The 16469-nt window shown below is 40.5% G+C and overlaps 1 protein-coding gene across 7 annotated transcripts in view; it reads right to left on the bottom strand.

The window, feature by feature from the left end:
* Positions 1-464: 464 nt before the first annotated feature.
* Positions 465-16469, bottom strand: part of RGPD4 (RANBP2 like and GRIP domain containing 4) — a 69959-nt gene continuing 53954 nt past the window's right edge. For 3 of the 7 annotated variants that reach the window (XM_085015524.1, XM_085015523.1, XM_005662337.4), the window contains 6 exons: positions 8786-8990; positions 7777-7878; positions 3434-3579; positions 2482-2755; positions 2037-2371; positions 1141-1652 (listed from right to left, as the gene is read on the bottom strand). In XM_085015524.1, the coding sequence (XP_084871650.1) occupies positions 1344-1652; positions 2037-2371; positions 2482-2755; positions 3434-3579; positions 7777-7878; positions 8786-8990 (1371 nt within the window). In that variant the 3' untranslated portion in view covers positions 1141-1343. 7 annotated transcript variants of the gene reach the window in all.

Here is a 16469-nt window from a genome sequence, read left to right on the forward strand (position 1 = left end):
GAGAAGCAGGTTCAGCGCAGACGCGCACCCACATAAAAAACAGACACACGCATATAGATACTCAAACATACACACACTTGATTCTGAGGGTCAGCGCCGCCCACCAGCTCCAGGGAGGAGAACCTCAAGTGAGCCCACCCCACAGCCCCTCCCTACACAAATGAGGCGACCTCACTGGGAAAAACACAGGAAGGCAGATAGCAGCCACTGGCAGCGATTCTAAGTTGCAACCTGTGTGCTAACTTGTCCTGGCAGTGCTACACTGAGTAGTCAGATGAGTACATCTCCCCCTTGTGTCGAATTGTGACTCTAGCCGTTTCCAAGTTTTCAATGTCTACCCAACTTGAAAAGTCATGTCCTTGGGAACTCTGGAATTTACATGGCACTTTTGAGTTTACAGATCTCTAATTATCCTCATTTGATTCCAAAATGAACAAACAACTAGATGCACAATGAATTTTTTAAATGCCATGGCTGTTAACAATTGTCACTTTATTTTTGCTACAAAAATTCACCAGAAAAAGGTACTGCAACAATCTAGTATAAAGCAAATCTTTAACCAAAGAACATGGTATAGACCTTTTTAAAATATGCATACTTTATCACAATAACTGCAAGGAAAAATTCAAGTTCTCTCAGAACCAAGTGCAGTTTGAGGTAGCAGAAACAGATGACAAAGATTTTTTTCTAAAAATGTAAATAATCAACTTGTTTAAAATGTAAAAATTAATTTAATACCTTGGAAGCTTCATATCTTTTTTAAGGAAAGAAGTTACTTTGCTTAAAAGTTAATTTAACTATACAGGATGTGCAAGAATTTATAGAAGAGCACTTTGGTTAAGTTTCTACCCTCTGTGGCTCCATCCATTCACAAGTGAATCTCTATTCATAAATGAGCACACCAATAGTTAAAATTACAAAATATATTCCAAATCTAAAGGAAAAATTATCCAAGTCATGGTCCCTTTATTCAAACAGTAAGTATATTCATGCAGGAAGTCCAATATCATAAAAGGAATTAAAATTAAATTGCATATATATCCTTCAATAGTTTGAGAAGGTCTATTGCTTTGAACAAAATAAGTATTATTCCACTTTAATACAGATGTCAGGAGTACATAAACACAAGTACACCTGAAATACACCAGTGTTTAAACGTTTATTTCACACCATGCAAGGTCAATTATAACACATTAAAAAGCGACAACAGCTATAAGCTGCAATTTTACATTTATACATTGGAAACGTCCATTTTCAAAAGCTGAACATAATTACCATATTGTCATAACAGCTAGGCTTTAATTCAACGGTTTATACAAGAAAAATTTACTGAAACAATGATTTTACTGTATCTGTCCACATTCTACGATAGTAATTCTTCGACTAACTGACCCTTTAGGAGAACCAAATGATTCAATCTTTTTCACAGTATCCATGCCATCCTTAACAAAGCCAAATACTACATGCTTAAAGTCCAAATGTTCTGCTTTTTTCAGTGTTATGAAAAATTGAGAATTGTTGGTATTCTGGCCTCGATTGGCCATTGACAGTAAGCCAGGACCAGTATGTTTCACATCAAAGTTTTCATCTTCAAATTTATCTCCATAAATGGACCGTCCTCCCGATCCATCATGTTTGGTGATGTCTCCCCCCTGAAAAGAGATTTCAATTAACAAGAATCCCAAAGACACTGTTAAAATGCATAAAGAACTAACCACTGAAGGACAGGTGTTAAACACCCAGCTTCGCTGCGAACCTAAGCTTTGTTAGTTTGAAAACTGAGCACCGTGCATTTATGAAGGAGGATAAAAATGGAAGAGATCTTTTCCCACCTCAATTTCTGGCAGGTTCAAGGCATTTAGAAATATGAACCCTTTTAGACTGAATGTTCTGCTGGGACAGAAGCTGGGGTAGGGACACCAACTGCTGTGTGGAAAAGGGAAGGAAGTCTGGAAAAACTGAGAAACACTCAAGTTGCCCAGGTAGGTGTGCTGTCCCTTTCTAGACCCCCACTGTGAGGTGCACTGAAGACTTACTTGGCAAACAAAATCTGGGATCACTCTGTGGAAGATGGAGTGCTTGTAACCGAAGCCCTTCTCTCCAGTGCACAGTGCTCTGAAGTTCTCAGCGGTCTGAGGAACAACGTTTGAAAATAATTCCATGGTTATGCGTCCTAGAGGTTGATCATCTGCACAAACATCAAAAAACACCACAGGATTTGTCTCCTTTGATAACTCTGCTGTTAGTGATGTTTGTCCTTTCTGATGTTTCAACAAATTCTGTTGACATTCTTCAAAGGTTTTCTTAAAACAATCAGCCATTTCTTTAGTTTTAAATCTCACTGCAAGCTGTTCCACTTTGGCTTCTCCATCTATCAAACAACAACAAACAAAACAGTGGTCTTAGTGTTGCGCTAAGTGTTATACACATTGTTCTATGTATTTGTTCTCAATTGTGGGAAAGTCTGAGTGCAGAGCTCACCAGCATAGTCTGAGGCAGTCCAAACTAAAGCATTGTTGGAGACATTCAAGGGTTTCAATTCCATGGTTTTGGTGATGACATGATTTGCACACACTTTAAAGACCTGGTCCCTGCGCATGAGGATCCGATAGTAACTCTTCATCGTGTGCCAGAGGATCTTTATGTCTCCGACCCCACGCTCCTTCCACTGACTGACCTCTCGATCCCACCTGTAAAGTTTGGCTCGCTCTTTAAATAAAACTTCTTCATCTTCTTCTCCAGATTTTACTTCTACCTAAGATAAGAGATGACAAACTATAAGCTGCTGCTTATAAAACATCCCACAACAAATTCCAAAGATTCACATTCCTTTAGATACTGACAGGAACAGAATTTGAAAACAGTTAACACCTTAGGGCTACAAATGCATGCGATTTGAATGAGGCAGGAAAGACCTGATTTGTCATGAAATATTTTCCTCTTACACAGCATTCTTCCTCCTTTTAGAAATTAATACAGTATTTTGCAGGAGAGAGGATATTTCAAAACATGCTTATTCTTCAAGAGAAATATTATCTACTGATTGAAGTTGAAATTTATAAAAGTAACTAACCAAAAACAACATTCTTGTTAAAAAGAAAACAAAAGTTACTTTTTAATGAAGGGACTGTGGCAAATCTAAGATTAGTTTTTTTGTTTTTGTTTTTGCCCCTAGAATTATGTTATGAAAACAGACAAAACAAGTAAGTTCTTCCCTACAATTTCATATAGGATAAAATGTTACCAATATTATGTTTATATATAAATTTTTTCAAAGAGACAATTTAAGCTTAAAGGCTGAACTTCTAATATAGAACTTCCATTTGAGGTGGGCAGTGTTCTGAAACAATGCAAAACAAGGCCAGCCCTACAAATCAAGTTTTAAACGTCAAACGTGAAATTACTAGTACAGCTTTCATTGCTTAATATTCACCTCTGGTAATGACACTATTGGTTCAAAGTGGATGTCTTCATTGTGAACCACCTCTTCGTCACTGCCATCTTCGTCTTCGCCACCTCTGCTGGTCGACTGTGCTCTGAACACAGCTGCTCCAGTATTTGCCCACTGGAAATTCTTATCTGACGGACAAAGTAGCATATTTAAACAGTCCGAGTCCGTTTCAGTAAGCTTTTGATCCCCCTATTAGATTACTTTATCCATGAATCTAACTGCCGACGATGTGACATGCTTCTAGTAACAACGTGTGAAAGTGTATTCTTCTGGCAGGTTAAACTCAGGTGGCGAGCACACGGCACGGCACGGCCAGGAACGTCTGCCTGGACGGGCAGCACGGGGTCCTCTGAGCCTTAGGTCACCTTCACAATATTAAACACCACAAGGACTTTCAGTAATGAACTCAAAGTACACACCGTGAAACTGTGAACACCTGGTTCAGCCTCCAGGGGTAGATTATTTCATAAAACAGTCTATCACATGAAAACAATAACTCTTGAACCTAGAAATGTTCTCAAAGAGGCCAAATCTGCTACTTTCAAATGAGCCAAAGTGGACTAGGCCCATGTGTGTAACTTCTCCACTTCAACTTCTTCCTCAGGGAACTAGAGCTGGAGCTCAGACTGCCTGGCCAGGTGGTACTGGCAGCCTTGGGAGAAGCTCACCGACTCCAGCCCTTGAGGAGAAAAGGCTCCCCATCATCGCCACATGAGGAATAAAGACTTTTACTCTCCCTCACACCCTGGAGAGGGTGAAAACCAAGCTCCCCCATCCCCATCTCAAGTGAAGGTGACCCAACCTGCTAATCCACTGCCCACACTCTGAGAGGAAATACACCTCTCAGCTTTTCATCAATGGCTGAGCCACCACACTGCCTTAGAGAAACATGCAGCTGATGCTAAAAACTCGAGAGAAGGCAAAACTGTCACTGAGCAGTTAAAAACTCAGCACCTTGAAGAAAGAACAAAATGACAGATTCAAACAGTAACTCCCAAGCCAGGTTTAATAAGGAGGGGAAAAAAAGAGAAAAAAAGAAAAAAAATTCTTAAGAAGGTCCGGCAAAAGAATGTTCTGAAAAGAGAAAAGCACGAGCTCAGGTTATGTGGGAGTTTCCCTTAAGAACAGCAGCCACAGGATGGGGCTTAAAAATAACTGGGTTTGGAGTTCCCGTAGTGGCTCAGGGGAAGTGAATCCAACTAGTATCCACGAGGACGCAGGTTCGATCCCTGGCCTCAATCAGTGTAATAAGGATTCTCATTGTCATGAGCTGTGGTGTAGTTCGCACACACGGCTTGGGTCCGGCACTGTTATAGCTGTGGTATAAACCAACATGTGCAGTTCTGATTCTACCCCTAGCTGGGAACCTCCATATGCCTCAGGTGTGGTCCTGAAGAGACAAAAATAAATAAATAATAAAAATAACTGGGTTCAGGAACTCTCGAACAGAAAAATGTTTTCATTTTTAAAAATTACCCCCAATACCAAAAGGTATGGCAGAAAAATCTCAAAATTCCCTAAAACAGTGAGTGGTTCTTAACACTGGTGCCTATAACATTAATCCTACCAAAGGGTTCTGTAAATACCAGTGCCTGGTGTTACACCCAGAGAGCACAACATAATCAAGGTGTTTTTTTTTTTTCCTTTAAAAAGTTCCCAAGAGTTGAAAAGCAATGCTCTAAGGGAACAAGAGGGTGAATTTATACAGTAAAAGTATAAAGATGTGTGCATCAATTATCCACACCAACTTCACAATAACTGTGTTCCTACCCAGGAAGCCTCCACTCTGTGTCTGAGTTTAAGGAAAACATTACAAAATCTGAAGGAAATACAAGACAATGGCAATCACAGATAAAGGTGGGAAATAGAGAAGCAGGTGTTCCTCATTTTCTCTTAGTTTCCATACGAAATATTACACAACAGACATGGAGCGACTGATAGACCTGTGTGTGAATAGGACTTTCAGAAGAAAATAATCTGTAGAAAAAGTGGGACAAAAGAATACACAACATGAAATAAAAACAAAATGAACAGATGAAGAAAAAGTAATAAGAAGTTCCCATTCTGGCTCTGTGGTAAGGAGCCCAAGGCATCTATGAGGATCCCTGGCATCGCTCAGTGGCTTAAGGATCTGGCGTTGCCATGAGCTGTGGTGTAGGTCACAGATGTGGCTCAGATCCTGCGTTGCTGCAGGCTGTGGCTGTGGTGTAGGCCAGCAGCTGCAGCTCCAATTGGACTCCTTAGTCTGGGAACTTCCACACGTCTCGGGTGTGGCCTAAAAAAACCAAAAAAATTAAAAATAATAAAAAAATTTAAGAAACAGTCCATACAATGCCAGAAATAAGTTTAACATATACACGCACACACAACTGGTGAAATTGGTGACCTTTTTTAAAAAAGTTAATTTCTGTAAGCTCTTAAAAGAGACGAATGCAGGGTGCCAAAACAAGAAGTGTAGTCTACTTTTCAAAGAAAAGAAAATCATGGACATGGAGAATAGACTTGCGGTTGCCAAGTGGGAGGGAGTGGGAATCTGGGGTTAAAAGATGCACACTATTGCTTTTGGAGTGGATAAGCAATGAGATCCTGCTGTAGAGCACTGGGAACTCTATCTAGTCACTTATAATGGAGGACAAAGGAGGATAATGTGAGAAAAAGAATGTATAAATGTATGTGTGACTGGGTCACTTTGCTGTATAGTAGAAAATTGACAGAACACTGTAAACCAGCTATGATGGATAAAATAAAAATCATTACAAAATAAAAAAAAAGAAATGTAGTTTAAAAAATAGCTTGGTGAATATTCTCACTGAAAAAGGAGTGAATGGCAGCAAATAAGGCTCAGGACAAGCCACCCTCATGGGAGTTGAGTCTACCTACTCACCTTTTACTGGGCAACAGTGATAGGGTACTTCAAGAAAGTTACACTGGGTATCAAGCTATCTAACACATCAAGTTTTATTTGGTGCTTTGTTGAATGTTGCGGTGGGGGGACGATAACTGTACCTACTATACTGCTGTATATGCCAACTTATGATCCTGTGAGTTCAGGCCACTTAATAAATTAAAAATAAATTAGCAACCTGACATCCGTGAAGCTATGAGTTCCAACATAATGTGTTATCTGAAGGTAATTTCTAAAAGTTTTATATGCATTTCCGTGGCAGGAACTATGAAACAAATAAAGTTATGTGAGGGAAGAACACTATTCTGGATTAATCATGTAAGTATTGTATCTTCAATAAAGTATATTCCACAAATCAAGCACTGCATTCAATGTGGGTAGTGCTATAATCAAGATATAGGAAAGACAGTGTAAGAATGAGAAAATACAATATGCTAATAAACTTGAAAAGGATTATTTTGTACAAATTATCCAAAATGGATGAAAAGTAGAATAACCACTGGAAAAAGATGAGAAAGTTTACCAGTTCTAAATTAGCACAACCCTGATAATAAAAAATACAATCAAGGTTATTGCAAAAATAGAAAACTGCAAAATCATCTTAAAAATTATAGATGCACAAATCCTGAAATATTAGTAAATCAAAAGTATGATTAAAAGAACAAGGTTATGAGTTCCCAATGTGGCTCATCAGTTAATGAACCTGACTAGTATCTATGAGGATGGTTAAAGACAAGGCTCAGTTCCCGCGTTGCTATGGCTGTGGCTGACAGCTGCAGCTCCAACTTGACCCCTAGCCTTGGAACTTCCATATGCCAAAGGTGCGGGCCTAATAAAAATAAAACAACAAAGTTAAAACCAAGGTTATTCAAAAACTGTAGAGATGGTTCTGCATTTCAGGAGGGGCAGGATTTTCACCATGCCTTATGATGAATTAAAAGAAAATTCTCATGGTTATATTGATAAATATAAAAAAATAAGAGTAGGAGTTCCCGTTGTGGCAGAGCGGAAATGAATCTGACTAGGAGCTATGAGGTTGCCAGTTAGATCCCTGGCCTTGCTCAGGTTAGGTATCTTGCCAGGTTAAGGATCTGGCATTGCCATGAGCTGCAGTGTAGGTCACAGACACGGCTCAGATCTGGCATAGCTGTGGCTCTGGCACAGAACAGCAACAACAGCTCTGATTAGACCCCTAGCCTGGGAATCTCCCTATGCCGTGGGTGCAGCCCTAAAAAGACAAAAAAAAAAAAAAAAAAAAAAAAGAGTAAAATATAAGCCCTTTCTTACTAAAGCACTTAAACAGCTGGCAGGCAAGGCTGGGAGGAAAGTGTCAGGTGAGGAACAAACTGGGACAAGGACTGGGTCTGTAGGTATACCCAGTTCTCTAATACCACAGTGTAACCTTGCCTCCTAATCTTACCTTTGGAGCCAAAAGCAAAATCCCCAGAATTACTGGATGCCAAATCTGCAAATGACAGTCCTGTGCTACTTCCAAATCCAAATGAAACTGTTGTGCTGTCCACTGGCAAAAGGAAAAGAGCACTTTACTATTTCATTTAATACATGCTGACATCAAAGCATTATTCACAATAGCCAGGACATGGAAACAACCCAAATGTCCATCAACAGATGACTGGATTCAGAAGATGTGGTATATATATATGTGTGCATATATATATATATATACACACACACAATGGAATACTACTTAGTCATAAAAAAGAATGACATAATGCCATTTGCAGCAACATGGATGGAACTAGAGAATCTCATCCTGAGTGAAATGAGCCAGAAAGACAAAGACAAATACCATATGATAGCACTTATAACTGGAATCTAATATCCAGCACAAATGAACATCTCCTCAGAAAAGAAAATCATGGACTTGGAGAAGAGACTTGTGGCTGACTGATGGGAGGGGGAGGGAGTGGGAGGGATCGGGAGCTTGGGCTTATCAGACACAACTTAGAATAGATTTACAAGGAGATCCTGCTGAGTAGCATTGAGAACTTTGTCTAGATACTCATGTTGCAACAGAACAAAGGGTGGGGAAAAAAAATGTAATTGCAATGTATACATGTAAGGATAACTTGATACCCTTGCTGTACAGTGGGAAAATAAAAATAAAATAAATAAATAAATAAATAAATATAAAAAAAAGAAAGGGAGTTTCTCAATCTATATTTAAAAGTCTAGTTTCTCACGTGGAACTGTATCTAGTCACTTGTAATGGAACATAACGGAGGGTAATGTTAGAAAAAGAATATGTATATATATGCATGACTGGGTCACTCCGCTATACAGCAGGAAATTGACAGAACACTGTAAATCAACTATAATGGAAAAAATAAAGTCATTAAAAAATAAAAAAGAAAATAGCCTATGTAGTAATGCATGCTAGGTTTTTGTAAACATATATCAAACTTTACCTTGGTTTTCAGAATCTGCATCGCTTTCCTTTTTAGTAGATAAATCCACAGGTTTGTCACCAGTTCCAGAAGAAAAAGGTGGTGAAGTAATAGATTTGGTGGTAAAATCTGGCTCTTCAGATTTACCCAAAAACGGTACAGTCACTTTAGCACCACCTGTACACACACTGTAAGCCATGCCAGTTATTTCCACATTCTGGGATTTCTGCAAAGAGGAAGTAACAAATAACTATGCCATTAAATGCTGACTGACACATGCTATTTTAAAAGAATTTGAGGGAGTTCCCATCGTGGCGCAGTGGTTAACGAATCCGACTAGGAACCATGAGGTTGCGGGTTCGGTCCCTGCCCTTGCTCAGTGGGTTAACGATCCGGCGTTGCCGTGAGCTGTGGTGTAGATTGCAGACGCGGCTCGGATCCCGCGTTGCTGTGGCTCTGGCGTAGGCCGGTGGCTACAGCTCCGATTCAACCCCTAGCCTGGGAACCTCCATATGCCGCGGGAGCGGCCCAAGAAATAACAACAACAACAACAACAAAAACAAAAAGACAAAAAAAATAAATAAATAAATAAAAGAGTTTGAGGGCTTGGAGTCCTGGCCAAGGTGGAGGAAGCATGCTTTTCTCTCCCACTCCACCTGTCCCCTACCTCAACCAACACTTTCAGCTGCACTGGATGGCAAGAGACACAGTGCCTCCAAGAAGCCTCAGGAGTTTCCGTCAGGGCACAGCAGCAACAAACCCAACTGGGATCCATGAGGATGGGGGTTCGATCCCTGGCTTCACTCAGTGGGTTAAGGATCTGGCGTTGCTGTGGGCTCTGGTGTAGGTTGCAGACAAGGCTCAGATCCCACGCTGCTGTGGCTCTGGCGTAGGCTGGCAGCTCCAGCTCCAGTTTGACCCCTAGCCTGGGAATTTCCATATGCTGTGGGTGTGGCCCTAAAAAAGACAACAACAAAAAAAAGAAGCCTCTGAACAAAGCAGAGGATTAAGAATCTCAAGGAAGCAATGTAAAGGCCGACCAGCAAGGAGCACTGGCTGAGAAGCAGGTGGCAGCCAGGCCTGTGAGGAGCCCATGGTCAAATGGCCTCCATGGCCAGCTCGTTGGGGGTTCCCAGGCCACAGCCAACTGCCACCAAGCAGGCCCACACTGGTGACCTGTCATTCACAGCTCCCTGCCCCCAGCCGACAATGCCAGGTCCAACCTCCTGAGCCACTTCTGCAAATGCAATTGGACAGGATACAAGCTCCTCCACAACCCTAAGGGCAATGACGGCTGGTGGAAACAGACTGTGCTGAGCAGTAGGGACTGCTGGGCAGAGGAACAAAGGTGTGTGTCCTGCCTGGGGCCCCATCACTGACCTGTTTCCTACCTGCCTACAGGTGGTGCTACAACAACGAAGTATGGAACCTGGAGGAAGAGGGTTTCTGGCAGGAACTGCTGGATGGAGGCAAGGTTGAAATTTGTGTCTCTGACTGTCCCCCAGTTTTAGAGAAAAAGAAAGCCCTTCACTATAGTGCATGGGCCTCAGATATAAAGACTAATGGAGAGACAGGCCAAGTGACCATTCGAAATTCTGGCCTCAATAGATTCAATTTCAGTCAACACAACATAAAATCCCCTCTGAAGACCCATCTCACTAGAAGATGTATTTATAGTAAATACATCTGTTTTTAACTTTAAAAAAAAAAAACAAAAAAACCCTCAAGATCTAAAGATAATCCGGTTGTCTTCTCCTGCCTCCCACCCACCAACCTACATCACCACCAGTGTACTAGAGCTGCCCAAAAAACTGGAGCTGCCAACGGCACAGACAAAAAAGGCTCCAAGAAATGTCAACATCTCTCCAGCTATGGGGTAGGGAATGTCATGAGATGATCGTGTGTTGAGTGACCAGAAAAACTTTGAAAAGCTGTTATAACAATGCTTCAAGAGGTAAAGACAAATACTCTAAAGATGAATGGAAAGACATTTCTCAAGCAAAAATATCTAGAGTATAAAAGTAAATCAAACGGGATTTAGAATTGAAAAATACTGTATCAGAAATAAAAAATTTTACAGGAGTTCCCGTCGTGGCGCAGTGGTTAACGAATCCGACTAGGAACCATGAGGTTGCGGGTTCGGTCCCTGCCCTTGCTCAGTGGGTTAATGATCCGGCATTGCCGTGAGCTGTGGTGTAGGTTGCAGACGCGGCTCGGATCCCGCGTTGCTGTGGCTCTGGCGTAGGCCGGTGGCTACAGCTCCGATTCGACCCCTAGCCTGGGAACCTCCATATGCCGCAGGAGCGGCCCAAGAAATAACAACAAGACAAAAAAAAAAAAAAAAAAAAAAAAAAAAAAAATTTTTACAGAATGCTTCAACCAACAGCAGAATACATGTTCCTCTCAAGCACACATGAAACATTTACATAGAAAGACCACATTCTAGGCCATAAAACACACCTCAGCAAACTGTTCAAAAGAACAGAGATCATACAAAGTATACTCTCAGTCCATAATAGAATTAAACTAGAAATCATTAACAGAAACACAGGTTGGAAAAACTCAAAATTTCTGGAGATTAAGCAACACAAATGTAAATAATATACATGTCAACAAGTCTCTGTTGAACAAACTGAAAATATTTTGAACTAAATAAAAATGAATTACAATTTATCAAAATGTGTGGAATGCAACAAAAGCAAGGAAGGGGAACTTTCAGTCCTGAACGTATACATTAAAAAGATCTAAAATCAATAAACTTCCACCTTAAGAAACTAGAGAAAGAAGAGCAGTATAAACCAAAAGCACGAAGAACAGAGAAATAATGAAAAGCAGAGTAGAGATTTCCTGTTGTGGCTCAGCAGGTTAAGAACCCGACTAGAATCTTTTTCTTTTAGGTTAAGGCCCTAAAAAGATAAAAAGAAAAGAAAAGCAGAGTAAAAATTAATAAAATAGGAAATTAATAGGGGAAAAAAAAATCAAAATTAAAAGCTGATTCTTTGAAAAGGTCAATAAAATTTGATAAACCTTTAGCCAAGCTCACCAAGAAAACAAGAAAGACGACACAAATTACTACATCCGAAATTAAACAGGAACTATCAACACTGATCCATGGTCATTAAAACAGGTAATAAGTTTTAATGAACTTCATGAATAGTACTATGCCCATAAATTTGATAATGTAAACGAAATGGACTTATTCCTCAAAAAACACAACCTACCAAAACTGACATAAGAAAGAGATACTATGAATAGACCTATAACCATTAAATAAAATGTAACAGTAATTAACATCCTTCAAAAAAAAGTTAAGAACCAGGCCCAGATGGTTTCAGTGGTGAAGTCTATCAAATATTTAAGAAAGAAATTCTACCATTCCTCTTTTCTGTGATCTAGAAAAGAGAAGCAGAAGGAAACATCCCTGACAGAGTACGTGAAATAAAAATTGATAGGACTAATAAACATGCTCGGCAACAATCTTTTCAATAACAGAACAAGCAGACAAAAAAATTAGCAAGAATATACTGGACTTGGACAATACTTAAAAACCTGTTTTCCATGCAAAAACAGCAGGTCTTTTCAAGTGAACAATGAACATCCACCAAGACAACCCTCGTTAATTCTAAAAGAAGTGAAATTACTCAAAATATGTTCACAGACAATAATGGAATTAAGCTAAAAATCAGTAACAGGATGCCATCTGGAAAGTCACCAAATATTTGGAAGCAAGATACTTCAATCTAGGGGGGCTCTTCTCCCCCTCCCAGCAGCCCTGGGAGCTATTTGCTTTCCTTTAATAATGACTTTGCTGGAGTTCCTGTCCTGGCTCAGTGGTTAACGAATCCAACTAGGAACCATGAGGTTGCAGGTTCAATCCCTGGCCTCAATCAGTGGGTTAAGGATCCAGCGCTGCTGTGAGCTATGGTGTAGTTCGCAGACATGGCTCAGATCTGGTGTTGCTGTGGCTCTGGCGTAGGCTGGCGGCTACAGCTCCGATTGGACCCCTAGCCTGGGAACCTCCATATGCCACGGGAGCAGCCTAGAAAAGGAAAAAAAAAAAAAAGATACTTCAATCTAATGCCTACATCAAAAAGAATGCCAAGGAAAATAAACACTTTAATTGAATGAAACTAAAAATACCACCTATTAAAGCTGATAATACCACCTTTAAGAACCACCTGAACAGCTCTTAGGGAGAAACTTAACGGCATTAAAAATGTGTATTTGAGAAGTTGCCACTGTGGCAAAAGCAGAAACAAATCTGACTAATAACCACGAAGTTAAGGGTTCAATCCCTGGCCCCGATCAGTGGGTTAAGGATCTGGCGTTGCCGAGAGCTGTGGTGCAGGTTGAAAACTTGGCTTGGATCCCAAGTTGCTGTGGGTGTGTAGGCCAACAGCTGTAGCTCCAATTCGACCCCTCGCCTGGGAGCCTCCATATGCCACAGGTGTGGTCCTAAAAAGTAAAAGAAAAAAAAATCTATATTAGAAATGAAGAACTGTCCTAGTCAGTAATGTAAGTTCCCACTTTAAGAAACTAGAAAAAGAGCAAAATAAACTAGAAACAATGTTCTTCAGTAGGTTAATGACAATGAAGGAACCATGGTACAGCCTCCCAGTGGAGCACCGGCCAGTGACAGAAGGGGACAGACAGTCACTACGCAGCTACCTGGGCCAGACCACAGGGGCCCAGTACATATGGCCACCTCAAAGGCTACGATCTGTACGATTTGCTTTGTGTTAGTCTGGAAAAGGCAAAAAAGGAGAAACAGAAAACAGATCAGCAGTTGCCAGAGGTTATGGGTGGGGGAGGATCTCAACACAAAGGGGTGGCAGGAAGGATTTCTTTGGGGTGTTGGGATTGTTTATATGCTGCCTGTGGTGGAGATTATAGGAGATTACAGGAGTTCAGGCATGTTTAAGAACTCACAGCAAACACATTCAACAAAGTGAATATCACTTATGTAAATTTAAAAAAATTAATACAAATGAAAAAAGTCATTATTTATTAATGACTAAAGCATAAAGAAAAGATAAGGCATTCTATTTCTGTCACATTATCGAGACTATCATAGCAGTATTAGTCATAATAACCAGAAGTGCAAACAACCCAAACAGATGGGTAAATAAAATGTGGTATATTGCTATGGTGGAGTATTATTTGGCCTTAAAAAAGGAATGAAATAGACATATGCTACAATGTGGATACACCTCAAAAATTTACTAAGTGTGGAGTTCCCTTGATCGCAGTGGATTAAGGATCTGGTGTTATCACTACTGGGGCTCGGGCGACAGCTATTGCATGGTTTCGACCCCTGGCCCCAAAACTTCCTTATGCCATAAGCTCAGCCTAAGTAGAGCCAAACACAAAGGGCCACATGTTTGTATGAAATGTCAGAAAAGGCAAATCTTCAGAGACAGAGCGAAAGTACATCAGTAGTTACCAGGTCTAGAGGAGATGGGAGGAAACAAGGAATGGGGGTGAGTACTAGAAGTAACAGGGCCTTTTGGGGATGCTGAAAATGTTCTAACATTGACTATGCTGAACACACTAAAAACCAAGTTGCACTTTTTAAAATCAGTGAATTGGGAGTTCCTGTCGTGGCTCAGTGGTTAACGAACCTGACCAGTATCCATGAGGATGCAGGTTTAATCCCTGGCCTCGCTCAGTGGGTTAAGGATCTGGTGCTGCCATGAGCTGTAGTGTAGGTTACAAACATGGCTTGGATCCTATGTCGCTGTGGCTGTGGTATACGCCTGCGGCTATAGCTGCAATTCAAACCCTAGCCTAGGAACCTCCGTATGACACAAGTGCAGCCCTAAAAAAACAAAAGACAAAAAGATAAAAATAAATAAAATCGGTGAATAGTATATGTGAATTATATCACAATACATGTTATTCCCAAAATGTAACCTAGATTCCCTGGGGGAGAGAAGTATCTTAGCTCCTAACACATCCTCCACCTAAGAGTCCATCAATGAAAACTCACATAGACAAAACAAATGGCATCTCCTTTGCACACACCTGAGAGTGCTCGTTCAGCGTGAGCACCTATGAATCCAGCACACTTAGGCATTCTGTGCAAGAGACGCCTAACTGAAACTTGCACAAAGTGTACAGAGGAGACGCTTATCCTAGGAGGAGATCAACCTATGTCATTATACAGCATGTTTCAGCTTTAATGGTTGTTAGGCTCTGTTTGACCTCAGGCTATCAAAGGGTGCTCTCCCACAAAATTACAATTCATTGTGGCAATTTTTTTTCACCTTTATAGTGATACAGCACATTTAGTTTCTGTACCAAAGGTATTTCTGGACAGCCCCTAGGACTACTATTTAATGAACATTATGATAGTATTATAGGACAGTATTACGGATAGTTTACAGAAAGATTTTAACTTATAACAGCCACTCGAATGAGATATTTCTACAGCTATAAACAGCACAGTTCACAAAATGACAAAAGATACTAAGTCCTGTGTGCACCACAGGTGGGAAAAGAATAAATGATGCATAACTCAGTCTGTGCATCAGCACCAAAATTATTTTCCAGTTAAGTTTTAAAAACAATAAGTTTCATTAAAGTTATGCACATAAAAGAGCAAGGCCATATTTAAAATGCATTGTTTCAATCTGCATAATCCAACTTTATATTAATATGATTTACTGCTTGTTTATTTTTTATTTATTTATTTATTTTGCTTTTTAGCGCCACACTTACGGCATATGGAAGTTTCCAAGCTAGGAGTCAAATTGGAGCTGCAGCTGCCGGCCTACACTTGAGCCACAGCAACACCAGATCTGAGCTGCATCTGCAGTCTATGCAACAGCTTGAGGGAAACCAGGGACTGAACCTGCATCCTCATGGATACTAGCTGGGTTCTTACCCACTGAACCATAACAGGAACTTCCACTAACTGCATGTTAAAGCCCCAGCAGCAACAATTAGGGAAGATGATGAACAGAAATTGCACACTGTATTCCCACTGAGTAAAAGGAAATTGTTGAATGATTTAAAATACCCTTTAGATGTAGCATAGGGAGGCCACTGATGGAAAATTTCAGACAGGACTTCCACAAGTTAGTCTCTCTGGTTACAAATGAAGTGATGTTTTTATGTCAGCTGACGGAATGAGCTACACGTGCACGGATGAATAAGCTGAAGCCCATGGAACAGCCAGCATATTTTAGGTGGACACCTAAAAAAGCAGGCCAGCTAGATGGGGAAGGACAGTAAACCCACTATGCTCAGACCATGGGAGGGATACCTCTCTACCCACACATCCTTTAAATAAAACCTGCATTTATAATTAACTCCAGGACTCCACTTTAACCATTTTCCCAACAATTATACAAAAAACAGTATTTCTTCTTTAAAAAAAAATTTTTTTTTTTCTTTATAGGAACACACCTGTGGCATATGGAAGTTCCCAGGCTAGGGGTCAAATCAGAGCTGTAGCTGCTGGCCTACACCACAGTCCCAGCAATGCCAGATCCAAGCTGCATCTGTGACCTATGCTATAACCACAGCAACACCAGATCCTTAACCCACTGAGTGAGGCCAGGGATTGAACCCTCATCCTCATGGATATTAGCTGGGTCCATAATCCACTGAGCCACAACAGGAACTCTCAAAACACAGTATATATTAAGGAGCAGGGAACTATTCTGAATATATGTCAGATTGTAAACAATTATAAGACAGG

The sequence above is a fragment of the Sus scrofa genome, chromosome 3 (assembly GCF_054392235.1).
Source record: "Sus scrofa isolate SSC_HxYL_T2T_F1_AM1 chromosome 3, Sscrofa_HxYL_maternal_Yorkshire_Landrace_v2.0, whole genome shotgun sequence".
Lineage (NCBI taxonomy): Eukaryota > Metazoa > Chordata > Mammalia > Artiodactyla > Suidae > Sus > Sus scrofa.